The sequence below is a fragment of the Eulemur rufifrons genome, chromosome 15, assembly GCF_041146395.1.
Source record: "Eulemur rufifrons isolate Redbay chromosome 15, OSU_ERuf_1, whole genome shotgun sequence".
NCBI lineage: Eukaryota > Metazoa > Chordata > Mammalia > Primates > Lemuridae > Eulemur > Eulemur rufifrons.
In genome coordinates this window covers 46,845,596-46,872,831 of record NC_090997.1, presented here as the reverse complement: position 1 = coordinate 46,872,831, position 27,236 = coordinate 46,845,596, and the positions used below count along the sequence as shown (strand labels likewise).

The following is a 27,236-nucleotide window of genomic DNA, read 5'->3' as shown; positions in this document are numbered from 1 at the left end:
TAAAAGGAAGAAGGTGTATCTTAAAAAGTTTGTCTAAAGAGCAATTTCTATAATAGGAACAATTTCTAAATATCTAGACAAGTATTGGGTCAAAAAGTTGATTTTGCTAAGTTAAGATGTACACGCAGCTTATCAGCATGTATAGGATGGAAAGAGCTCAGAGATATTAATTGTAAGTAAATAAGTGACAGTGAAATAAATCTTAGCGTTACTAGAAAAATGGATCTAGACTGAGAGAGGTGATAGTCTGTCCTCCATATTGATGATTAGAGTATTGACCGAGTCCAGGCATCCTGCGGGATTGTAGTCACACTCAAGATGATTCAGAGGAGAGCAACAATGAGGGTATTAGGGATTCCTAACTGGTTAAGCTTCAGGGATGAGAATTTTGGCTTAATATGAAGAACCATTAGTTCTAATAAAAGATTGAACTTATCATCACTGGAAGCCTTCAAAAGTGTTTTGTATTTTCTAGTTGAAGATCAAGTGGTTGATGGTTGGTTTGAAATGACTAGATGGGTCCAGGGGGTGAAACCAGACCTTGACTCAAGAAATTTCTGGTCTAGGAAGATCATTGGTTTCCTGAATGAGGAGAGGGTCATTTAAAATGGAAATTAGGTAATTTTTTCTAAATCTTCTTCTTAAAAATAATTTTCTTTTGGAGGTGGTTTTTCAAATGAAACTATAAACCTTTATGCAGGTTTTACCACTTCATTACCAGTGAGTGGGATGCTTTTCACTTTCATTTTACACTGAAAAACGTAAAAAGTTACTACGATTTTATATCTATTTTAGTATCTACACTTATACTGAAATTGGATTTTTAAAAATTATTCTGTGAACTTCATTATTTAAGCTTTCGGAAGGGAGATTTTTCTGTTTTCATTGTATGCTGTTAGAGTAAATATGAATATAGTTCCTTGTATTTATATCATATATGACTTTTGCCTGTCACTTACCTGGGAAATATAACCATCTATATCTGACTGAGAAAATAGCGAATGCCACACATGAAGGAAGTGAGGTGAGGGGGTAAAACCACCCAGTTGAAATGAAGGTTCCACAGACCCAAAGTATTGCCAGTCCTCAGGAAAGACAATAATGAATGTTCACTGACTCTTCTCCTGTTTTCATCAACCTTGAAACAAGAAATACCTAAGGGAAAATTAAAAGTAAAAATAACAAAAAATAATTTTCGAAAAGAAGAAGAAATATCTAAGGGGCAGTTTCAGCTGTTATATGGCCCCATGATAATTCTGAGCCAACCAGACCAGAAAGGGAACACATAATCTTCCTCTAGACATCATCTTTATCTGCCTTTCTAATCTGGAACAAAGCTTTGGTGCTGTGTGGTTCCCCACCAGAAAGACATTTCTGCTTCATCTTCTAGATTCTAAGGGCTTCCTAGGATTTATAGAGTTTCACTGATCAGGAGAGGGACATCGCCCCGTTATTTTCATGCTTCAGGAGAAATCTAGGCACTGGAATCTGAACCATGCCCATGACGATAGAACCAAGTATGAGATTCACCCTTCCTCATACGCAAGGACGTACCACATCCAGTTGGCCAGACACCTTTAGACAGAGCTGTATAAAACGGAGTGTCATGAAACTTACAATAATGTGTTTCCATAGAAAATAGCATTTCTCCTCTGGTTCACTTCAGAGAAACAGCAACAGGTAGGAAAGGAGTGTGAGAGTTGAACTCTGAGGTCAGAAGACTTGAGTGAAGCCCTGGCTGACCAGCCATGTGACTTTGGGTAAATCCCTTTGCCTTTCTGGGATTTGGCCTCCTTGTCTGTAAAATGGATGATTAAGTAAGGGAAACAGAAACCATGACAGGTGTTTCAAATAAAGGGGGTATAAAACAGGAAATTGGTTACACAGGTGTTGGAAAACTGGAAGAACAGAAAAGGGAAGGAGCATTAACCCAATGATTAATGACCACAGGAAGTGTCTACCTCGCCTAGGGCTGGAGGGGATTACAGGGACCTGTGAGCACCAAGGAGGGGCTGATGCCTCAGGAGCTGCCGCTATGGAGGAGACAACTCCTTCCAGAGCCTCCTCCAGTGAGTTGGGGATGCAGCCACTTCCAGAACACACCACTGGGGAAGGAAAGAAAAGAGAAGAAGCAGAAGGAGCCACAGCTTCTTCACTCCTCCCACCTTCTGAGCTCCCAGAGGTGCCCCTTACTGGCAGAAATCCAGTAAGTCAACAGCAAAAGCACCTAGGAAATGGAGTTGATAAACTCCCAGCCTCAGCACTGCAGAGGGTTTATTCTTTTATTAGAAGGGTGGGTGTGAGACTGCGAGACAATAGTCAACAACCAGCAGCACGTGAGTTTATAATGTCAAACTAAAATTAAATTAAATATTAGAAGTCAAAGATAGTAGATGGTCAGAGCTATTTAGATTTTCCTGTTATATTCATATTAAAGTAGTATTACAGAAATACACACAGAGAGAGATAGATAGGTAGTAGATTTGGTTCTGGTCAGAACAGGGTCTGAATAATTTTTTAAGAGGTTTTTTTTTTTTAATTTAAAAAAGTTTGTATTAAGTCATGATTTAGGAAAAACTAGAAGATGTATGTTCCTGCAAACCCTGTGACAGGAGAAACCATAGCAAAAGTGTGAGTTGTTGTGGGGTCCTTCCTCAAGAGTTCCTGGGAATTGATTGCAGGGAGTGTGGAATTATGACTCAAGTCACGTCTCTGTTCACTGAACTTACATGAATTTCTTTTTTTTAACCAATCAAAAAGTACCTTGGTGGTCTGGCCACGTTTTTCTGCCCAAAGATACCCATGATCCAACCCCTGACCTACGCTGCTGATCCCAGGAGCCCTGCCAGTGAGCCTTTAGAGTTTAACTCAAGTGGGGTTCCACTGTTTGACCTCTACCCTGAGATGCCATCACCACCACCCCCAAAACTAAGGAGTCCATTTCAGCTGGCTTCATAGGTGTACAACTTGTACAATTAACTGCACAAGGTCCCGGCTCAGAAGAGCTCTACACTTGGTTTCATGTTCTGCTGTCACTTTCCTAAAATTCTTAATCTCTGAACGAAAGGCCCACATTTTCATTTTGCACTGGGCCCTGCAAATCACGTAGCCAGTCTGGTGTTGGGAGGAGGGTAGGGCAATTGCGAATGGAGGGCCAGGAAACGCCTCACTGAGAAAATGGCATTTGAGGAAAAGCCTGAAGGAGATGAGAGAATGAGCCAAGCCCTTCTTTTACTTAGATGAACTTCAACTCAGCCCTCAATACTGAGGGCAAATGTCACCTGCTCTAGGCAGCTTTACACTGATGTCCTTAGCAGTTAACTACCCCCAGCTCTGTCCTCCCTAGCACCCTGAGAAATACCTCTGTTACATTACTTAGATGACGTTGTAAACATTTATATTGAACATCTGTCTCCCTGGTCACCCCATTAGCTCCTTAGAGCAAAAGATGATATTTTATTCATATTTGTAATAACAGCAAGAATAATCAGTGTTAATGCCAGATCCTGTTCCAAAGGTACTATCAGTATCCCATTTTACAGTTGGAGAAACCGAAGCACTGAAAGATTAAGTAACCAGCCCAGGTTACACAGCAGGTAGGGAGTAGAGCTGGGACTTGAATCTAAGATGGCTGCTTCCCCCAGGCTTTGCTTAGTACGCAGTGAGTGCCCAGTACATGGCTGGAAAATGAAAGAATGGACAAACAAAAAATAGTAAGTGACTAAACGATCAAATAGAGTCTCGGGGCAGATTTACAAATAGGAGAGGGGCTTTTACATTGTGGCTGCAGACCTAAATTCAAGCCTGCACCAAAGAGAAAAGACACTTAATTTATGTTGTAAGCCATATTCACTAGCACAGGTAATGATGTTCTTTAGCAAAAAGAAAAAAAGAAACACTATATGAAATTATATACTCATATGTATAAGTCAAATTCAATGGTGATTTAGTTTTTATATTGTTACCTTGGATATGGAAAACAAGATTGACTCTATCTTTATCCAAAATGAATACTAAAATAAGGCCAGGTGTGCTGGCTCATGCCTGTAATCTCAGGACTCTGGAAAGCTGAGGTGGGAGGATTGTTTGAGGCCAGTTCAAGACCAGCCTGAGCAACATGGTGAGACCCCATCTCTACAAAAATTTTTTTTAAATATTAGCCGAGCATGGTGGCACACACCTGTAGTCCTAGCTACTCAGGAGGTGAAGACAGGAGGATTACTTAAACCCAGTTGTTGGAGGTTACAGTGAGCTACGATCATGCTACTACACTCCAGACTGGGTGACAGAGCAAGACCACGTCTCTAAATAAAAAGGAAAACATGAATACTAAAATAATGAGAAGCTTTGTTGAAATAGTGAAGTTAGTTAATTTAACAAACGTAGTATGCTTGTATAGCATGCTGTTTAGGGGAGAAGAATTCGGTAATATGGGTATTAATTATAGAAAATTAAGATTGGAAGTGATGCCTCATCGCTAAATCAGTCTTCATCACGTGGAGTGGGATGCAGTGCGTGTGGGAGTGGAAAGGAAGAGTTAGTTGTCATCCGCCTTGTTTTCGTCATTTTACAAGTGCCTTGCTGTGCAATACATCCCAGAGGAATGGTCAATGGCCCCAGGGTTTTAAAAAAGCCCATGGGCATGGGTTTGTTACCTTCATCTTCCCAGTTCCTACAGTGTGTAAGAAATTCAGCTTCATCGGGAAAGTGTACCTGGCATCGCTGAAGGTATAAGTTTTCGTGTTTTGTAAGGGACTTTGAGAAGCGTGCCACCCCTCTCCTAGGGAGCAGTCAGTAGATCCCCCGACTCCTCTGATCAGCCTTCTACTGGGCCCAGTGCTACAGCCACGTGTATATACTGCCAAGACCAACTGGGAAGACTTAATTAATCACATGGCTTATGTGATGTTCCAAGTCTCATAAAAATTTCCAGACCTATTTTGGTGTATCCCTGAAGGCTGACTGCCTGATCCCTGTCATAATCCAGAGGTGAAACTTGTTAGAACTTTCCTATCATAAGCTCTGTCCAGCAGCAAAGTGGATTCCTCATGAAAGAGTGAGCTCCCCAGCTCTGCAAACAGCACCCAACCCCATCCTCTTACCAGCTGAGTTTTTATCAGTCCATCTTCCTTTCATTAGCAGTGTAGAGATGATACATCAGAACCCAAAGGAATAATGGGTAGGGGTCATAGTTTCAATGGGTCAGATTTTCAACACATTGCCTACATGTGGACTCACACCATAGTAGCCTGGCCTTTTCTTTCAGGGCTGAACTAACCCATATGTGCCAACTGCTGACTGAGGTCATCACCTCCTAGGGAGCAGTCAGAGAACAAGGGAGGTGTTACTTCCTGCCCTCTTCCAGGTCTCTGCCCCACGTGGCACACTCCATTCTGCCCCCAGTATGTGGTCCAGTCTCATCTGTAGCATGATGAGTGTTGCATACTATGGGACCAGGTGGTTATATATTTCAGCATGATGAAAACATACTCTTTGAAATGAGCACCCAAAATATTTTCATGCAAAATGCAAGACTGTTATCCCAGATTGTCCCTACTGTTGTATTTTGCATTTGTTTATCATACCTTTAGACCACTCCTGACCAGTGGATCTTTGCCTAGACATGCCTGCTTTCCTTGGAGCAGTGGGATGCAGCTCCCTTAACATCAGTGAAATGGAACTGGTCTGCTATTTCTAGCCACTTCATTCCACTTTAACTCTATGATCATTACTTTTTTAAATACCATTTTTATGGGCCATTAGTTTTGTGTGTGATTCTCCACCTCCCACCCCCTCTTATTTTTTTCCATTATTAGAGCCTTATTTGTTAAGAACAAAAAGTAAGTAATAGTACAGATTTGTGGTGACAGTTTCATGAAATAGCTTCACACTGGTGCCTGGAATTTGCCTTCTGAGAACAATGAGTGAGTTTTAATGGTTCCTGAAAATGGGCAAACAGTGCAAGCTTCTCAAGATGGAGACTAAACCAATATTTAGGAAGCCTCTGCCCATTTTAACACTGGCTGGCAGGAGTGATAGGCACCTGTTTTCTGTTTTGTATATTTGGAGCTATTACCACTGCCTGAAGGTGCAGCAGAGATGGGTTCCTGGGAGGGACCCCTGTGGCAGTTCAGAAGGTACCCACTGTACCAAAGCAAACTTCAGCCTAGAGTGGAGACCCCAGGTGTCCTGGTGTGAGGATTCAGGGGGCCCCCACAAACCTCAGCATCTCCTCCTCTCCTGAACTTGTCTTGATTTCTCAGTTGACAACCAGTCATATAATTTTACTATGGCCCTTCCATTGTTCACTTACATTTTTACTTAATTGACTTCATTGTTCATGCCTCTTCTAGAAACTAAATGGTAGGTTTCTTGAGCACAGGGCCATGTCTCTCACAGCACTTAGCACAAGAGGAAGAATCAGACTGGACTTGGGTGGAATCCCCAACTCTCCACTTACTAGCTCTGTGACCCTGGATAAATTCCTTCACCTCCCTGCTTCTGAGTTACCTTATTTGCAAAATAGAGGCAATCATGCCGGATGTTACAAGAGACAGTTAGCGCAGTGCTGGACGCTAGGAGATGCTTGGTAAATGGTAACTGTGACTCACTAGACAAAGCTTTGCACAAGCTGAGCAAAATTTTGCAGAATTGAGTATGACAAAGCAGAACTTAAATTAATGTGGGAAAAGGACTAGTTACGGGGTGTTGAACTTTCATGGTAAGGACACCATTTCCTCTGCCCTGGGGCTTGACTGACAGTTTACAGACCAATTTTTTTTTATTCATGACTCTTTCATGACCTGTGATGATCATTTCAAGCTCAGCGTGTTTCCTAAACCCAAAGGGTCTGTGATCCGAGGAGTGTCGTTGATTTGTGATGTGGAGACTTCTCAGCATCGCCCTTCCCTGAGCAATGATGCCTTCTCCAGCTCTTTGCGGCATGTGGCAGATGGTGACACTGAGTACTGTTCCCTGCTCTAAAGGTCCCATGAGTGTCCCTAACTTCCTGAGAAGTTTTCTTTAAGAGAGGCCATGGTGAGGGATAGGGATAAGGCTCACTGAGACCACCAGCATCAAAATAAATCAGAAATACTGGGACAGCAGCTCTGGTCAGGGGCAGCAGATCCAGAGCAACCGAGCAAACTAGCCCTACCCAACCCCCACCAAATAAAAACGCAGAAACAGTGATAAGGATGAGAGTATGAGGACTGTATAAAAAGTATAAACAGCACTGAGATCAGTTTCCCACATTTCCCGTATAAGTGAGCACACTTGCCAAAACTCAAGATGTGTCTTATCTACTCACTCAGCAACTGGCCAATTGCCTAGTAGCATAGCAGCCTTATGAGGGGTCAACACTGCCTTGATTCTGCCGTCTCTCTCTTTGTGGCGGATCCATGCAGCAGTGAAGGAATAGGTCATGTGACAGTCTTACCACCTTTAGTTACCTATAAATACACACTTCCTCACTTTTTTCACTCCTTTTTAAATGTTCCTGGGAGAAAAGTACACAAAACAGATATAGTAGGTACTACTGGCTGAATCTGTTACCATGTCAGCTTAGCAGGGCACAAAAAGTATAGGTTAGATGAGCTCCTTTTTAATACTGGCCCTCTGGGACAAGACAGGGATTCTCGCTTGTCTGTCTTTGCTCGGTTGATTGGCTTGGTTGGCTGGTTTACACAATGCCTTGCTCCAAATGTAACTTGCGACAACACCCTCTAAACAGACTGTGTTATCACCTTCTGTAAATGGTAGTAGTTAGGGGCGCGGTTAGACTTATGACATATTCAGTAACATACAAGTTTTTATCAAGTATCTGTCATGTTAGAGACCCTGAGTTAGATTAGATGCAGGGTTACAAAGAGAGATGAAAACATCCCTGGGCCAGGCGTGGTGGCTCACACCTGTAATCCTAGCACTCCGGGAGGCCGAGGCAGGAGGATTGCTTGAGCTCAGGAGTTCGAGACCAGCCTGAGCAAGAGACCCCGTCCCTACTAAAAATAGAAAAATCAGTGGGCACAGTGGCTTGTGCCTGTAGTCCCAGCTACTCAGGAGGCTGAGGCAGGAGGATTGTTTGAGCCCAGCAGTTTGAGATTGCTGTGAGCTACAGTGATGCCACTGCATTCTACACGGGATAAGACTTTCCAAAAATAAAAAAATTAAAAAAAAATATCCCTGATCTGAAGGAGCTTGCTGTCTTATGGTAGAAACAAACACAGTTAAGTATAATAAAAGGGAGACAGCAGTGATTGCTTGTGTAGAACTGTAGAACTATAATGTTGCAGTCATGATTTTTCATTTGTTTTGTTTTTTAAGCAGATATCTCTGGACTAAGATATCTGACAGAATTTTTTTAATTTGTAATTTTATTTAAGCACTTCAAAAATATTAACAATTAAAATCCCATTCAGTTACATGTCTAAAAAATTTCCTTTACTAGGCAGAATGCAATGCTGTAAAACCAGTGCTACCCTGGAGAATCCAGGACATTTCGTCATCTGGCTATGGGAGCTGAGACGACAGTGTCATTCATTCTCTCTAAAAGGATTGGAGAGGGCTCCCAAAGAAGTTAATGTCCAGTTCAAGAAGTTGAATCTTGAACAGACACAGGTCCTTGCAAGAGTGTCAGCTCTGTGTGTTGCAGGAAATTTAATACACACAGCAGTCAGCTGCAAAGCTTGCCAGTTCGTCTTGCTCTGCACTCATTCCCTCAGCTGAAATTTTTGATCATTGTTACCATAGCTTCCAGCAAGGACCCCATGATTGCTACTTTCATTTGATTTGTGCACTTGATTCATAGACCCACCTCCCCTTCCTATGGGGTCAGCAGTGCTTGCAAGAACATGGAGGATGCTTGGCTTTACATGCGGGGTAAGGAAGCCTCCCCTGAACACCAGCAAGTTTAATCTATTTCCATCTGAAAAACCAATGGCCTTAGGCAACATATTCTTAATTGTTTAAGTCATTGTGCGGGCTCACAAGTGTGTTTGTGTGTGTGTGCAAGCTGTGCATAAATAGTACATTTTCAATCTGTGTAAAATATAATGGATAAGCAGTAAATGACAGTAGGCTTAGCCCCTGAAGATTTACCAGGAAAAAAGACAGCTGCATGGCAAAGCTGCTGCCAATAATTAAGGAAGGAATAGCCCGTGTCCTGTGCCACTCAGCAGCTTCAGCCATTTAAATGACAGCCAGATTGTTTAGCTCTGTAACCTCCATTCATTATGGGCCAGCAGTTAATTTTTTGGTGAGAACATTGCTTTTGCTTGTCATCATCTCTGGTATCATTATAAGATCAGGTATGACATGATGCCAGAAAGCCCCAAGTAGAAACCATGATGGATATGAACATAACAGTTGTTTTTAATGTCTCTTTTAGCATTGTAAGTGAATGAGGAAAAACTATTTCTGCAACCCCATGGACTTTGAGTTTTTAACAGGGTCATATTGCCAATTTTGTGGATGACAAAAAATGATAATGCTCTTTGGCTCAAGTGAGCTGCTCGAGCAGCTCCTTGTGTAGAATGGCTCTCAACAGGCCTGATTGGGAGGGAAATTAATAGGCTTCCCATTGTCACCGTGCATTTTTGCCAAGATATTTCATTAGTGTAAACACTGGACCCGTTGTCATCTTGTTTAGCCACTTGACCCTGGTGATTTTCAATTCCGCTTGGGCTGTGATGAAGTACAGCAGTGGCGTGCAGGAGACAGGCACTAATTATTGGAAGCAGCATCATTGCTGACCCAGTACAAGATTAACTGCTCCTTTGCAGTCTTTATTCTGGGACGTTAGCACTGTCTGGTTATCTTGCTTCAGTTGAGGGAGTCGGGACAATAGAGGTGCTGATGGTAATGTTGGCGATTTCCCTGTTTGTTTTGCAGGTCACGGCCAGGGGCTTTGGGCCGCTGTTACAGTTTGCTTACACTGCCAAGCTGTTACTCAGCAGAGAAAACATCCGCGAGGTCATCCGCTGTGCGGAGTTCCTGCGCATGCACAACCTGGAGGACTCCTGCTTCAGCTTCCTGCAGACCCAGCTCCTGAGCAGCGAGGATGGCCTGTTCGTGTGCCGGAAGGACGCTGCGTGCCAGCGTCCGCACGACGACCGGGAGAACTCCGCGGGAGAGGAGGAGGAGGAAGAGGAGGAGACCATGGATGCCGAGACGGCCAAGATGGCTTGCCCCAGGGACCAGATGCTTCCAGACCCCATCAGCTTTGAGGCCACTGCCATCCCAGCGGCAGAGAAAGAGGAAACCTTGCTGCCCGAGACCGACGTGCCCACGGACACCAAGGAGAGCTCCGAAAAGGACGCGTTAACGCAGTACCCCAGATACAAGAAATACCAGCTTGCATGTACCAAGAATGTCTACAATGCGTCATCACACAGTACCTCAGGTTTTGCAAGCACATTCAGCGAAGATAACTCTGGCAACAGCCTCAAGCCGGGGCTTGCCATGGGGCAGATTAAAAGTGAGCCACCCAGTGAAGAGAACGAGGAAGAGAGCATCACGCTCTGCCTGTCCGGAGATGAGCCCGACGCCAAGGACAGAGCTGGGGACGTGGAGATGGACCCGAAGCAGCCCAGCCCCGCCCCCGGCCCCGCCGCCCCGGTGGGGGCCGCCTGCCTGGAGAGGTCCAGGAGCGTGTCCTCGCCCTCCTGCTTAAGGTCTCTGTTCAGCATAACGAAGAGTGTGGAGCTGTCTGGCCTGCCCAGTACATCCCAGCAGCACTTTGCCAGGAGTCCAGCGTGCCCTTTTGACAAGGGGATCACTCAGGGTGACCTTAAAACTGACTACACCCCTTTCACAGGGAATTACGGACAGCCCCACGTGGGCCAGAAGGACATGCCCAACTTCACCATGGGGTCGCCCCTCAGGGGGCCTGGGTTGGAGGCGCTCTGTAAACAGGAGGGAGAGCTGGACCGGAGGAGCGTGATCTTCTCCTCCAGCGCTTGTGACCAAGTGAGCACCTCGGTGCACTCATATTCTGGGGTGAGCAGTTTGGACAAAGACCTCTCCGAGCCGGTGCCAAAGGGTCTGTGGGTGGGGGCTGGCCAGTCCCTCCCCAGCTCACAGGCCTACTCCCACGGTGGTCTGATGGCTGACCACTTGCCAGGAAGGATGCGGCCCAACACCAGCTGCCCGGTGCCAATCAAAGTCTGCCCTCGCTCGCCCCCCTTGGAGACCAGGACCAGGACCTCCAGCTCTTGCTCCTCCTATTCCTACGCAGAGGACGGGAGTGGGGGCTCACCCTGCAGCCTCCCTCTCTGTGAGTTCTCCTCCTCGCCCTGTTCCCAGGGAGCCAAGTTCCTTGCCACAGAACATCAGGAACCAGGCCTGATGGGAGATGGGATGTACAACCCAGTCCGACCCCAAATTAAATGTGAGCAGTCTTACGGAACCAACTCCAGCGACGAATCCGGATCGTTCTCGGAAGCAGACAGTGAGTCGTGTCCTGTGCAGGACAGGGGCCAGGAGGTAGGGAACCCACATAAATTCAAGCATGTGACCCACTCTCTCAGTCCTTTATCTGGACTTTTCCCTGCCCTTCCCCTACCACTCCCAGATTGTTCTTATTTGCCAAGATTATAGGTGACAGTGAAGGGACTGCCTCCCCGATCCATGGAAGCGGGATGCTGTAGAGTGACTCCAGATTAACCACCTTGTCCTAGAAGGCACGTGATGGTAGATCTAGATTTCAGTACTCAACAAGCAGAGGCGAGCTGCCTAGTGGAAAAAGCTTAAGCCTAATGCATGGAAGTGGGCTCGGGTACTTCAGATCGTTCCCCTTCCTCCTCGCTTTCTCCCCTGTCCTCCATCTGCTTTGAAATGATGCCATATTCATCACCCTCATCCTTGCCCTTTCGCCCCATCAGTAGGAAGGAAAATGAAGAATCTCTTTCGAGATTGATTGATTGAAACTAAATAGATTGACACAAAACAGGTGCTCTCCCAGCACCTTTTAAATTTTCCTTGTCAGCAGAAGACCTCAGGGCCATCTCATGTCCATCACGGTGCAAATGATAGAATGCTCACTGTCCATCCTGGCCCCAGGGTCGTCACAGAAGCCACACACAGCGTATAACAGATCGTTTCCCAAGCTCCCCCAAAGGATAGGATGTCATTCTGAGGAGTAGTGGGCTGGAGTCGTGGTTTTGTCCACCCTGAAACAGAGTGCTTTATAGAAGAAATTTCCAAAGGTTCCATCTGTGTCTTACCCTTGCTGGGCAAGAGGGATGGGACAGCAGTGGCCACATCATGAGCAAGACTCATGTGACTGAGGAGAAGGAAGAATAGGAGCCCCGCAGGTCCCCACTGCCCCAGTAGCGAGAGTGTTCCCTAGAAAGACCCGAGGGAGGCTGTGTCATGACCTGGCATTTGTTGTACCATCTTGCTGACTGACAGGGAGCCAACCCGAGATTGCTTCCTGTGTCGCCGACTGCCTCGGGAGCAGAGTGAGCGAACCCAGGGACAAGTCCCTCCTGAGAGCTGCGTAGCCACAAAACACAGGAAGAAATGAAGCATGGTCCTGCTAGGCCAGTGCCCCTCATACCCGCCTGTGCTCCCTGGATGGCAGCCTCTGTAAGGCAGAGGATGCTAACCTGACCAGACAGCTGAAATGCCACACGGGGTGAGGTGGCTTTGCACAGAGCCACGTGCGGTTTATTCAGCCTCCACAAGATTGGCGAGAAGCACATGAGGTTTTAGTGCGGGCATGTTTTGAAAATAGATTCCACAGTTCCCTGTGCCAGCTGCAGAAATGCCCTGTGGTCACTTTCCCTTCTCTGCTAGCTAGCCTGGTTTCTGCTCTTCTGTTAACTGCCTGGCAGAAATGGAGAAAGGCAGAGAAACGTGGAACAGATTTAATTTACTGAAAGAAATAATAAAGGAAATGGGAATGGAAACTAGTCCCATTTGCATACACCACATGCCCTTAGGTTCGGGATGGAGGGTCGTGCCCGGTCCCCCAAGCCAGACTCACATCTGGGTCCCTGACCTGCGAGGACTGAGATGAAAGACTATGCACTCTCTCTCCTCACTCATTCTTTCCCTCTGGCCACAAATGTTGTGAGGTTTTCTCTTTGTCCCTGAAACTGTTAATAAGTGTGCCCAATGTGGAAGGCTAGGCCCTGGGCCCAGTTTGTCTGCATCGTGGTTTGTCTCACCAAGAACTGGTGTGGTGAGAAGAGGACAAACGCCTGAGTCTTTGCTCTTTGTCTCTCCCTTAAGAGGAGTCCGGCCGTTCGGCGTGATGGATTGTGTTTTTGTGACATTTGCATATGTTCAAGGAACTGTCAGTTTCAGGTACATCTTCTTCTGCCCCTCTAATATCCCAAAAGACAGCTTAGAGTCACTTCTTGGAACTCAGTGTCACAAGAAGAGCACATGTGTTTTTCTGTGTTGGGCCGTATCAGTTATCTACCTTAGAACTGAAAATAATGACTCAATCAAAAGGACACTCATTCAACTTGCATAGCAGTCATGACCAGGATTAGTCTTCCCTCAAGAAATACCCCTGCTTTTAAAAATAGTTTTATGTTTTTACTTTCCAAAAAAAAGAAGCTGTTGTTTGCATGCCTCAACAGTGAAAGAAGAGACATTTACCAAAGCGCTATGCCATTTCAGGAATCGCAGCCCCTCTCGGTAGTACATTTTGGACAGGATAGTGATAGTAAAGCTCAGGTTTTCCCAATTTGACACTTTAGTATTCCTATAACAGAAATTAGGTTGCCCAAGAACTGTCTCAGGGACTTAGCATGACTGCTGCTCTTAAAGTTTATAACTTGCTTTTGGGAGTTAGTACTTGGATGCTGGTGGAACTGTCGCCCCCAGTAATGATGCTCCTTCCCCATGAGTCAGAACCTGTTTTCCTGAAGATCCGGAAGAAGCCAGCATCTGTTGGGCTGATTCTGCCTCAGTCTGCTCTCAGATGAGGTCCAGGTGTCTTCTCTTCCAAGTGAACCCCAAGGAGACACCAGAGTCAGAAACCAAAAGGGTTCCTAGCCCTGGCCAGCCACCAGCCTGACACTTTAGATGCACTTCCCCAATCTCTCTTCCTCCACCTCTGGAAGGAGCCAAAATGTTAGATCAAAGAAAAGTGTGAGCATACCTTATTTTCTATAAGATGTTCTGGTTATGCCATGTTAAGTAGCTCTTCCATCTCATAAACATGAACTTCTCCCATCTCCCATCCTTTTTAACTGTTCCCTAGCTTTGAAAAAGCTTGAATTAACACAATGTTGGCCTTTACCAGTATTCACCTTTTTAAAATTACTTTCTTTTCTTTTCTTTTAAATACCAGAACACAACATACCTAGCCCCAAACATACCACACTTAGCAGGCTTTCTCTGTGCCTACAACAATACACAAATATATATTCACATCTCTAGGGGTTTGGGTTTTATTTTAATGGCATTATATTGTATGATTACTCAACTTCCTTTTTTTCACATAGCTATCTACTGTGTGCTTGGCTCTAGGTCAATCACATAGGGCTCACACGTGCTTCCTTAATATCCATGGTTCTTATAAATCACAGTTCATTCAGCTAGCACCTATTAACAGACACTTCAATTGTTTCCAGTTTTTTTCCCTCTTATAAACGTTGCCACAATAAACATTTTTGTGAACACATTATTACTAGTGGTGCTTTTATTTTTGTGGGTTAGAGTCCCATAAGTGGGTTAAAGGTTGTGCCCATTTATTAAATACTACCTAATTACCTTCCCAAGAGGTTGGAGCAATTCACATTATCTTTTGGCAATTTAGGAGTGTCCATTTTCTCTATTCTTGCCAGTACTGGTAATCACCAGTCTTTTTAATTTTTGCCAATGTGATGGGCAAAAAATGGTGACTACTAATGAAGTTGACATCTTGTTTTGTGTGTATTCAACATTTATTTTTCCTTTCCTATCAATTGCCAGTTTACATCTTTGCCCACTTTTGTGCTGTTTAACTTTAAATCAATATGTAGGAACCTTAATCCCTAATATTAGGAATATTAGCCCCTTCTCATAAATGTTGCCTAGATTTTCTCCTAGTCTGTTTGTTTATTTACAGTATCTTTTTCCATATAGAAAATTTTAATTTTTGTGTAGTCAGAGTATCAGTCTTTTTCTTTGTGACTTCTGGATTTATTACATTCTTTAAGAAGTCAGCTTGGAAATTTTTTTCTTCCAATGATGGAAAAAAAAAAAATGAACAAGTCATGTTAAGTGAAAAAAGTCACAAAACAGTATGCACAACAAGGTCCTACTTTGTTTCATAAATATACATACTGTATAAATAAAATCAGTGTAGAGAATAAGATGAAATTGGAAGCAACGTTGGGGAGAGGGAGAGTAGGGAAAGCTTCATTTCCATGGATGTCTGTAATGTTTGAATTTTAGATGTGTATGTCTCACGCAGGCTGCTTTTTTAAATTGAGACATAATTCCCACATCATAAAATTTACCCTACTGAAGTGAACAATTCAGTGGTTTTTAAATATAGTCACAATGTTATACAACCATCACCACTAGCTAATTGCAGAACATTTTCATCACCCTAAGAGGAAACACTGTACCCATTAGCAGTCACTCCTTACTGCCTGCTGCCCTCAACCCCAGGCAACCACAAATCTACCTTGTGTCTCTATATAGATTCGCCAGTTCTGGACATTTGGCACAAATGGAATCTTAACAATATATGGCCTTTTGTGTCTGGCTCCTTTCACTGCAACATGTTTTCAAAGTTCACCCCTGCCATTGATGTACGTTGTCATGTGTTAGTGCTTTATTCCTTTTTATTGCTGAATGATACTCCTTTATGTTGATCCATGCCACATATTGTTGACCCATTCATCAGTTGAGAGACATTTGGGTAGCTTCCACTTTTTCGCTATTATGAGTAACACTGCTATGAACACTTGAGTACAAGTTTTTTGAAGATATATGTTTTCATTTCTCTTCATTATATACCTAGGAATGGAATTACTGAATCATATGAAAACTCTGCATTAAACCTTTTGAGGAACTACCAGACTGTTTCCAAGGTCACTGTCACATTTTATGTTCCCACCAGCAGTGTGTGAGGGATCCAATTTCTCTACATCCTCAACAACACTTGTTATTGTCCATCTTTTTTATTATAGCCATCTAGGGGATGTGAAGTATCTCAGTGGGGTTTACAGGTTTGTTTTTAAATTTTGAAAATTATAGACAGTCACAATCATTTTCCAAGTGGTAAGCTTCTTAGTAAGACAGTTTTGTACCTGAAGCATTTCTAATTAATTGTGGATTTTAGTAAAGAAGCACCTAGATAGTTTATTTGCACAGCCAAAAGTATCAGTTCAGTTGGGCTTGCTTTATTAACATGTTTTATGTCGAGAGGAATAAAGCATATTAGAGTGAGTGTGTGTGTGCACAAGAGAGAGAGAAAATGAGAAACAGGTCCAGAGCAAACACAGAAATGGCATAGAAGAGCCATGTCTGACTCTAACTCTTCCCACCCAAACACTGACTTGGAGACACATGTTGTATGTAAAATTTTTACAATCATTTTTGTGGTTTGGTGGATCAGCCATGTTTTTAGAAGTGTCTGTAATTGGTCTCCTTAATAAAAAGAAGCCTTGCTGGGCAGCATAGAAGTCAGCCATATTTCTAATTAAAACAGTGTTTTCATGTTGTCTAGAAGAACATTCTTAGTGTCTGGAATTCCAAAGCACACTATATGTCTGGAAGAAGAAACCATGTGACAAAGAAAGACAGGGCTGACAAACAATAGCACCTCATATTTATAAGGCAGTTCAAACTTTTCAAAGCGCTTTCTCCACCTATTATCCAGTTTTATTCTTCATAGCAACCCTATAAGCTAAGTAGGGCAGGTATTATCTCCCTCTGACTCACAGATCCTCAAAGAACTTTAGGACAGAGAGAATAAAGACTTGTCTGAGCTCACACAGCTAATTAATTGCAGTATCACGACTAAATCCCAGGTGTCCTGCATTTGCGCCAGAAACTGGGCCATGAGAATAGAATGTAGAAATACAATTGTGCAGGAAACATTTCTTGGTCTGGGAGGGGAGATTTGTCATTGGCTTCTGCCCAGCACTGACCTGGCTGTCTCGGTTCCAGCAGCTCTGGAATTATCCATCCAATGGGCGTCTTGCTCCACCAGACAACTCAGGGGGATCTGAGGGTCCTATAAGAGCACAGGTGTCAAAGGCTTTGAGGAGCTGGCCACACCATCATTGCCTCAGGGTATCATGTTAAAATGACCCTGTTCCTGCAGGTTCCATACAACATCTGGTAGTAAAACCAAGAAATGAGATAGGAAAAAATAATTCACAAACCAGTCTTCCACTGGGATTTCTGGAGGAAGTAGATGCTTGTTTCTGGCTTTTTCTGAGAATTTTGCAGCTACGTCCTGCTTCTCTCATAACCTTCACCCAGCAAACCAGAAACACCAGGCAAGTGAAATGAGCGTCAGGAGGCATGATGAGGTGAGATAGATACAGTACCGTCTGATTACAGCTTCATGAAAAATATGAAAACAGAGCAGGGAAATCCACCAGAGCAAGAGAGTCATCATTTGGGGGGTAAAAATTTTGCCCTTTTTTGTATGCATACTGGAACATTCTGAAAGAAACTATACATATTATATAATTTTTAATGATTTTTTTTAATAGGGAGGAAGGGGCTGATGGTTTAGGCTGCAGAGTGGGGGTCGTGGCTGGCAGCGGGGAGAAGTGGAGGGGGTGATTTCTGTTTGGTGAGAAGGAGGCGCTGGCATCTCAGGGTCCAGCCTGCAGCTTCCCCTGTTCGGGCCCTCTGCCTCGCCGGTGCAGACGGCACCTGAGGAGGCACGTTTAGGTTTCGTGCACCATCCAGCTGTCACATCTTCCTCCTACCTTTTGCCACCTCCTAAGGCCAGAGGTCCCTGGGCACACTGCAGGGACCATCAATTTCATTAACTGCTAAAGAGCAGAAACCCCCAAAAGGTCTAACCCTCCTCTGGTCATTGCTTAGCAGGGCAGTGCGGGTCCCATGCTGTACACCAGCCTCTAGTCCTGCTCCTCCTGTCGTGTTCCAGAGGGAAGCGACGAGTCAGCACTTTGCTGGAGCTGGGTAAATCAACAAACAGTAGCTTATCGTGCAAACTGTGGCACCGCCCCATGGTGCCCTGTTTGGCCCTTGGCTTGCTGACTCAGTGGCTGCCCCTGCCTCTCTGAGCCTCTTCTGAGAACCAGATCAGCATCCACAAATCCCACATGCCCTTCCCTTTATAGACAGCCTGCTCCCCCAGAGCCACGTGTGGCTGGCTGAGTATAATGAGGCCATTCAGACAGGTGGTTGGCAGGACTCTTTCATCTTGGCAGGTTGGGTATTCTGCACTATTTATGAGGGGCTAGCGAATGAAAACCAACCCACCGCTGAGCAGTGAAATCCTGGGAGAGTGTGTGTGTGGAGGGACAGTAAACAAGGTGTCAAGTCCTGCTGGGACTATATGTGATTGTTCTCTGGAAGAAGGAGGGGAGGCCCTTGACACTTCTCAATCAGCTTTCCAAGGCCAGGAGGCAGTATCTGACTTTTCAGCCCCATGTGGCAATGTTTGGGTGCCAAGAGCCTGTGAGGAGAATGTTCTCCAAGAGACCAAAGGATTGGTGGCTGCTCCCTATTTCTGGGGCAGATGCCCCTTGGCTTGGAACTTAGTGCTCTGAAAACAACAAATAGCTGGGTGAAGTCCCCACTGCCCCTTGCCAAGAGCACCTCAGGGAGTCCCCCGCTTGTTCATCAACGTAAGACCTCCATTGCTAAAGCGTAACAGAAACTTTTAAAAAGAAACACAAGTGGGGTTTTTTCCACATGGAAGAAAGTCTATAGCTAAGTCTTCTTTGCCTCTGACCCTCTTTAAAAAGCGGCTTGAGTTGCAACAGATCTGCTGAAATTTTATATGGCCTTTTGCTGCAGGGACTTTGAAACTAGCATTGTTGATTTTTCCTTTTTCCTGGCAGTCCTCTGTCCTGTTTCCCTAGTGTTTTATATTCACTGTCTAGATGATTTTAAATACGGTAGCTATTGGTACAGAAGCCCTTTTGACTTTCCTCATAGCCTGAACTCTAGGTATATTTTCTTTCTGAAAATAAGTAAACACATTTAGAGCAGAATTAGAATGGTTTTGTTGTCTGCAGAGGGGGAAACTCCACAAGCCCCTAAAATGCCACAACCTCTGCTGTGTCGAAACGTCCGTGTCTCCAACAGGCAGGTCTCTGTGTTGTCGAGGCACCATCCAGGATCCAAGTGTCTGTTTGTTATCCAAAGGGTATAAAAGGGAAATCAAACATTCTTTCATATCGTTCTAATCCCTGTGCAAACAGCCTCACGGACAAAGGCCCTTCCCGAGCCCATAACAAGGAGCCGTTTGTCCCGGCTGGCTGTATCTAGCAGTAGGAGTGGGGCTGAGCTAAGAGTGGTGTCCTGTGCTCTGCTGCGACTTTGCTTTCTTGGACCAAAATTTTGCAGGTGTCATGGGACAGAGTGCCCCATGTGGAAGGTGAATCAGAGCCCCACTGGGAACCTTCAGCAAATGCCACGTCAGACAGGCTCAGGGCTGTGAAGTAACCTGACAAAGAAATTGCACCCAAACACAGAACAGTCAAATGATCATTTAGTATGTTTGCCTTTGTGCATGGGGATTAGCCACGAATGCCAGGATCAGGACTCGTGTCTGCCTGTATCTGACGCAACCAAAGAAAAAGCCTGAGCTTAGAATAAAATATCTTCATTCTCACTCCCTGGAAGAACGTAGACTTAACAATGCAGCACCTAAATATTAATGAGAGTTGGTTTCTTCTCCCAAAAATATTTTGATCCGTTAAACCCAGGCCTGTGTGTTTTTCAGGCTCCTCGGGTACACTGAGTCCACTTGTTCTGTCGTCTAGAGCTGTGTTGTCCCATACAGCAGCCACATTCTGCACAAGGCTATTGGGCCCCTGCAGTGTGGCTAGTCTGAATTGTGACCTGCTGTAAGGACAAAATACTTTTTGGATTTTGAAAATTTAGCACAGGAAAATGTAAACGATCTCAATAATTGTGTTATATTAAACTACAGGTTGGAATTTTGGGATCTATTGGGTTCAATAACATACGTTATTAAAATCAGTTCACCTGTTTCTTTTTACTTCTTTTAATGTGGCTACTGGAAAATTTTTAAATCACGTGTGGCTCGTGGTGTTTGTAGAATATTAGCGCTGTGCCAGCTCTTGAAGGAAGTTTGGGTTTGTAGCGCCACCTGCTGGCTGGCTAAGGCAGACTCGCATGTAAGCTTGCACTAAGCAGGCTGAGCTGGGAAACACCTTGTCTCTTGGCCTGGCAATGCGCAACCTTCCTCTTCCAAGAGTTTCAGAAGCAGGACCAGAAGGGCACCCAAATCCCCTGAATCATCAAGAGCCTTGGGAAGAGTGATATCAAACTGCTTGAAGGTGCAGACCCGTGTTCTTCACCTCATGGGTGCTGAGGAGGCCCCAGAGATAGACAGCCTAGGTTAACCCCTCACCTTTTGCACGCGGGGCTTTTTACGCGCATTCTTTTTCATGGGTTGTGTTTCTTAAGAAATGTTTCTAACAGCCATAGGGTCATAGCCAAGCATTTAACAATACAGGGAGGACACAGATCCAGCCTCGAAAGACTGGTATCCTCTCTTTAGATAATGCTTAATTTGCCTTGATTTGTCAAGAGTATGAAAGTAGAAATTTTGCTGATAAGGTCCCTGCATCGGTTCTCTAATGGTGCACAGTAAATCACCCCAAAACTTAATGGCTTAAGACAATAATCATTTAACCTCTCTCACAGTTTCTGTGAGACATGTAAATGCAAGTCAGGAATCTAGGAGTGACCCGTCTGAGCAGCTCTGGTTCAAAATCTCTCATGAGGCTGCAGTCAGATGTTGGCTGGGGCTGCCTCATCTGAAGGTTTGACGGGGGCCGGAGGCTCCATTTCCAAGGGGGCTCATTCTGATGCTGGTTGTCGGCTGCAGGCACCAGCTCCTCTCCACCTGGGCCTCTCCACATGAGCCGTTTCCGTGTCCCCAAGTCACAGCAGCTGGTTCCCTCCGGAGCAAGCAGTGTAAGAGGCCTAAGGGGAGGATGCAGTGCCCTTCCTGACCTGGCCTCAGAAATCACACGTCATTACTGCCACTGCATTCTGTTGGTCAAAAGGCAGGAAAGGCATCCTACCTCTCAATAAAGGAATGTCAACATTACATTGTAAAAGGAAATGTGAGATGGGATGGCCATTTGGGTAGAAAACAGTCAGCCTAAGTGCCAAACACTTATACAGCACTATACAGCAAAAAATGGGGAGAAATGCCCCATTTTTCAGAGGAGGAAATTAAAGCTCAGAAAGAAAATGATTTGCCTGAGGTCTCATGACTGGTGAGGAGGATTAAAGCCCAGTTCTTCTGACTCCCAGTCCACGCGGGCAGAGCCTATCCAAGTTATCTCGTTATCCTGCCTTGATGCTGTTGTAACTAAGAATCACCCTGATGACTGTGTTTTTCCAGCATCTTCGAGATGTGTGGGGCTGTCTTCAGTCAAGTACTTTAGATAAGTCTTTTGTTATCTCCCTATAATTTGTCATTGTCATTTCATTGAGTTAGGCTATATATCTTAGGGAAGTAGATTTCAACTAACTATAGAGTCCTTACAAGAGTGCTGCAACAGTAGAAGATGACACATTTTTCAATATTTTCCATACCTTCTGCTTCAAAAATCTCAGGAATGATAACATAACATTTATGTGTTCTTAGTTCTGTTTGTCCAAATATTACATCTTTTTTGTACTTGTACAGGGAAGAATTCATCCCTACTTACTTTCAGTAGTGTCCATACTACTTGGTCATCTTAAAAAGGAGGTTTTACCATTTTTTTGATGTTTAACCTGCCATAATTAAAACTCAAATCCAGCTGCCATACTCATATTCTGTTGTTCTTGGTTTCAGGTCAAACTTCCTTTTCCTGTAGATCAAATCACAGATCTTCCAAGGAACGATTTCCAGATGATGATCAAGATGCACAAGCTAACCTCAGAACAGCTAGAGTTCATTCACGACGTCCGCCGGCGCAGCAAGAACCGCATCGCGGCCCAGCGCTGCCGCAAGAGGAAACTGGACTGTATTCAGAATTTAGAATGTGAAATCCGCAAGTTGGTGAGTTGTGATCAGCAACCCCAAGTGGCCAGAACTAATGAAAAGTTACAGCAGTGAATGTTGAAAAAGTAGAGAGAACGGTCACCCTTCAGGGAAGTTTGGGTTTATTTTTAAGCAGATTTCCCAACAGCAATAATAGCTTTACATCTGCAGGGTGTGTGTACGTGCAGGTGTGTAATAGTCTGTCAATATTTTACATCCTCCAGCCATTCTATAAAGGTAGTTCTTTTTATTTTCCATTTGACACAGAATAACAGCCGGTATTTATTGCCTGCATCTGTGGGCCACGTAGTCTTCTGAACTGTTTTTGTGGAATCACATTTAATCCTCACACTAACCTTATGACTTAGGTACTGTTTTATCCTGTTTACAGAGGAGGAAACCACGACACAGAAAAATTAGGTAACTTCCCAGTACACAGTAGGGCTTGAATGCAAACCCAGCTGTGTGATTGCAGGTTGTATGTTTCTTACCACTGCCTTCTCCTGCCTCCCAGCAGAAGAGTGTAGGTTAGAGATAGAACCCCCCATTGCTCAGCCGGATGATCTCATGGTGCCCTGTGCAGCCCCAGAGTCCTTGCTTTTGCAGTTCTGCCTCAGAGTGACTGCCTTATCTTTCCTGGGCCTGAGAGTGTTTTGTCTCAGGGAACGGACTTCCCCATCCTCAGAGCTACATGCCCCCACTCCTTCTCCTTGATAAGCAACCTTAAGCTACAGGAAATAAATGCAGGTGGCCTCTTGCTCCTGGCTATAGCTTTGAAGGCAGTCGCGGGGTCGACCTCCTTCATCTCGACTTTTCAGTTGGCCAAATACTGGAAACTCATCTCAGGTGCCATGTCTGTGTCAAGCTGAAGAAGGAGGCTGCATAATGTTATCCTGATCCAGGTCTGGGTCCTCAGACTGCTTGCAGCAATCTTTTGCTCCCGGAGAGCCACCGTCCTGATGAGAACCTAAGAGTGAGGATGAGATGTTTGAAAAGCACAAGGAAATGGCATGTGTTATCAAGATAGCCCTGGACTTCAGGGTCTTTTTTTTTTTTTTTTTTCCTAATTAACGCCCACCAAGCAGGGAAAATCTGCCTGTGTGCAATAGCTCCCATCCCCAGCAAAGTCAAGCCCAAGCTCCTTAGCAAGACATCCCTGCTCTGGTTCAGTCTGTAGCGGCTCCTCCAGCGTCACCTCCCACTCCCCTCCTAGCACTTGACCCACGGTAAGATCGAACTGTCTGCAGTGCCCCACATCTCCTGCGGTCTTACACCCCTGCGCTTGTGCCCATGCCCCTTCCCCTCTGCCTTGGACATTCCTCTGCTTTCTCTGACCCTCTGCATTCTTCTTTAAGAGTCGTGTCACGAATCACCTCTCCAGGAAGCAGGGCAACTTTCCCGGAGTTCCCAGTTAGGCCGGGCACCTGCCCTTGGAAGCCTGACCTGACCTCTAGCTTGGTGCCTGTCACTTAGTCTTGAATTATCTGTGTATGTGCCTGTCTCCCCAGCACCTGGCCCTCGACTCTAGGTTCCTCAAGGATAAGAACAGTATCCTGATCATCTCTGAATCTCCAGTGTTGGGCCCATTGTGAGCTCTCAGGAAATGTTGATTGCCCCTAAAATTTACTGCAAATTGTGACTACTCAGACATGGATATTATGAATTTCTTCTTTCTTTAAAATTTTTCTGTAATGTCTTAACAACAAGAAAATTTAACTTAAACCACATAAGGAAACGAGACATTCTAGCTGGTGAGCGTGGGTCTTCCTAAAGCCCACTGGGCGCAGGTAGCTGAGCCCACCGGGTGTGAGTACACAGGGTCTTAGGCACATGTCTCTAGTAATTCTTGCCCTGCGCTCCGCTTCAAGTAGTAGAGTAATTGTAATCACCCATATTTGAGAAATGCCTGGTTTTAGTAATTAATATCTGCTTGGAGTGATTTTGTAATACTGAACAAATAAAATCTAAGCCGTACACCAGGCAGATGTGCGGCTTTGCTAGCTGATAAACCAAGAGGGCATCTCCTAGTCCTCCACCCACTTTGGGCAGCTGCGTGTCAGTGCTGATGAGAGTTCCACATGCCTGTCAGTATTCACCGATGACTCAGAGCTTCATGCTTTTGACCAAGGCGTGATTTTTACTGCCTTTCCTGCAGAGAGCCAAAACAAAGTCATATGTGGCACCTCATTTTCTTCCCCCTAGAAAGGGGCCCGGAGCATTTAACTGATGAGTAGGCCTAGAGAGGTCAGTGCCTTGGCCAAGATGGTGTCAGACTTGAGCCTGGGATTCCTCTCCTGGGGCCCAACAGTGCTGCCCCCCACAGTGCGGATTTCCAGGTTAAAAGGAGAGAAGTCCAGGGTGCACAGCCACGCATATATCATTTCTTTCCCCAAGGAGACCTCCCAGATGTGCTTTGTTTCTTATGGGCCACTCGCCTGGTCGCAGTGGCGCAGTGGCGGGGATGGTGCTGGCGGACGGGGCGGCTGCCGCCTCCGCACGGTCCCCAGCGGCCGGCGCTCCCTCCCCGCTCCCGTCCCCCACACCCCCACCACTCAGCTGTCGCAACCTTGCATATGTATTTCTCTCGAGTTATACTTGTACATCTGTTTATTTTTCATGTTTAAAACATGTTTTCTTGATAAATTTATAAATATTTTAGCAGGTGCCCTTTCCCCGAGTAAATCTCTCTCCGACACACGCGCCCACGCCGCCTGCCAGATTGCGTTTGGGTGGCAGCACGTGCAGCTCCCGTGTAGGGGACCCGTCCCTTGGGCACGTCGTGTGCTCCTTCCTCTCTCTCCTCTCTTCCGCCCCCTGCATTTTCTCTCCCATCCTCACCCCGTCCTGCCCGCCCGCCCGCCTTCACCCTGCTGCCATGGCCGCTGTCTTCCTCCCTTCAACCTCCTCCTCTCCTCTCCTCACACAAATACGATGGTAAACCTTAATTATTCTCCTCCCTGGGGCTGAATTCATCCCTCCCATGGGGCAGTGAATTTTAGTAACACAGAGCATCTGTAGGATTTTGTTTTAGGGGGAAAACATCTCAGAACGAGGGCTCAGGCTCCTCACTTCCGTCCCCCCTTCCACGTCCAGGGAGAGTCGCTGCTGGAGGTTGACTGCACACTCCCCAGCTGTCCCCACGGGCATCCGTCACGTTCCATGGATGCTGCTGCCCAGGCCAGGGAGCCTGCTGGTGTTAGCTTGAACCCTTGGAAATTGCTGATGGTTGACTTTTTTTGTTTAGTTTTTTTTAAATATAGACTCAGTTTTTAGGAGCAGTTTTAGGTTCACAGCAAAGTTGAACAGAATATACAGGGAGTTCCCACGGGCGCAGCCTCCCTGACTATCAACAGCCCCCACCAGGGTGGCACGTTTGCGGAGACTGATGAGCCTACATTGACACGTCGTTATCGCCCAAGCCCATGGTTTGCATTAGGGTCACTCTTGGTGCTGTACATTCTGTAGCTCTGGACAAATGTATGATGACATCTATCTACCATTATAGTATCACACAGTAGTTTCACTGCCCCAGAAATCCTCTGTGCTCTGCCCACTCATCCTCCCCGCCCTTTACTGAGCCTGGCAACCAATGGTCGTATTGTCCCCATAGTTTCGCCTTTTCAGAATGTCGTATCATTGGAATTAGTTCATTTCTGTCCTTCAAAAATGGCAACCTAATACATTTGGGGGAGATTTTCAACCACAAGATTTGGGACTTAAGAGTGTTCCCGTATATTCCCTACAAACCCCAAATTCCAGGAAACCAGAACATTGACTCCCTGAAGTTTTCTGGTTGGTGGTGATTGGCTGGACACTTGCCTGGGCCTCACAGAGGAAGGAAGAGACAGCAGCGGCACCTGCAAATGGGCAACTCAGATAGGAGATGGGGCAGGAGCGTGTGTCCAGGCTCCGTGGATGTGTGTCTTTCACGTTTCTAGATCCTGACCTGGTAAACTCATCCATGAGTGACATTGTAATGTAGGATACAGAAACAAGGGCTGGAAAACCCCCAGAAATAAGGCCTTGTGTCTGCTACTTCGGGCCTGATGGAACCTTGTCTTTTCTTTGTTGTCCAGGTGTGTGAGAAAGAAAAACTGTTGTCAGAGAGGAATCAGCTGAAAGCATGCATGGGGGAACTGCTGGACAACTTCTCCTGCCTCTCCCAGGAAGTCTGCCGAGATATCCAGAGCCCCGAGCAGATCCAGGCCCTGCACCGGTACTGCCCTGTCCTCAGACCCATGGATCTCCCCACAGCCTCCAGTATTAACCCCACACCCTTGGGTGTCGAGCAGAACCTTGCAGCCTCCCAGTGTGCAGTGGGGGAGAATGTGCCCTGCTGCTTGGAGCCTGGTGCGGCTCCCCCCGGGCCCCCGTGGGCACCCAGCAATGCCTCCGAGAACTGTACCTCTGGGAGGAGGCTGGACGGCACTGACCCGGGAACCTTCTCAGAGAGAGGACCTCCTCTTGAACCCAGAAGCCAAACGGTGACCGTGGACTTCTGCCAGGAAATGACTGACAAGTGTACAACTGACGAACAGCCCAGGAAAGATTTCACCTAATGACTCGGATCTGCCTCCCAGTCCTCACACCTCTCCCATCCAGGCGTTCTTCAGCCAGCCTGTGGCACTGTTCCTCTGTTGTCTCGAAGAACCAAGAACGAAATTGGTGCACACTACAGCGGTCTTAGCAGCAATACTGTTCCGAAGTATTCCTTCCTCCTTCAAGCAGGAGTGCTAGATAGTTACCTTCACTATGGTGCTACCCCTTGCTCAGGCGAGGAAAGACAACAGTGACGACACTGTCTGTCTGTGGCTTAATTCAGTCTTCACAGGGATAGACTACAACACCTCTAGGACCCAACCACGGATTTTTTTTCTCAGTGGCCCATGTCACAAACCCTATCTCAGGAATTTCTTCTGAATGTTCAATTTTTTTCATTGAAGACAGCTTCTATACACATCAAAGTTTTATAGCTAGACTGTACATATTATATATAATATATATAAAATATATATATATCTCCATATGCAAAAGTCCTGCATGCCTCAATTTTCTCATCCTAAAA

General features: G+C 45.5%; 1 protein-coding gene across 1 annotated transcript in view; it reads left to right on the top strand.

Annotated features, from left to right (window-relative positions):
• The window catches only part of BACH2 (BTB domain and CNC homolog 2), a 320,826-nt gene extending 293,928 nt beyond the window's left edge, over positions 1-26,898 (top strand). The window contains exons 4-6 of the mRNA XM_069487912.1: positions 9,889-11,481; positions 21,983-22,189; positions 26,248-26,898. Of these exons, the coding sequence (XP_069344013.1) occupies positions 9,889-11,481; positions 21,983-22,189; positions 26,248-26,730 (2,283 nt within the window). The 3' untranslated portion in view covers positions 26,731-26,898. The remainder of the gene's footprint in view (positions 1-9,888; positions 11,482-21,982; positions 22,190-26,247) is intronic.
• Positions 26,899-27,236: the final 338 nt, after the last annotated feature.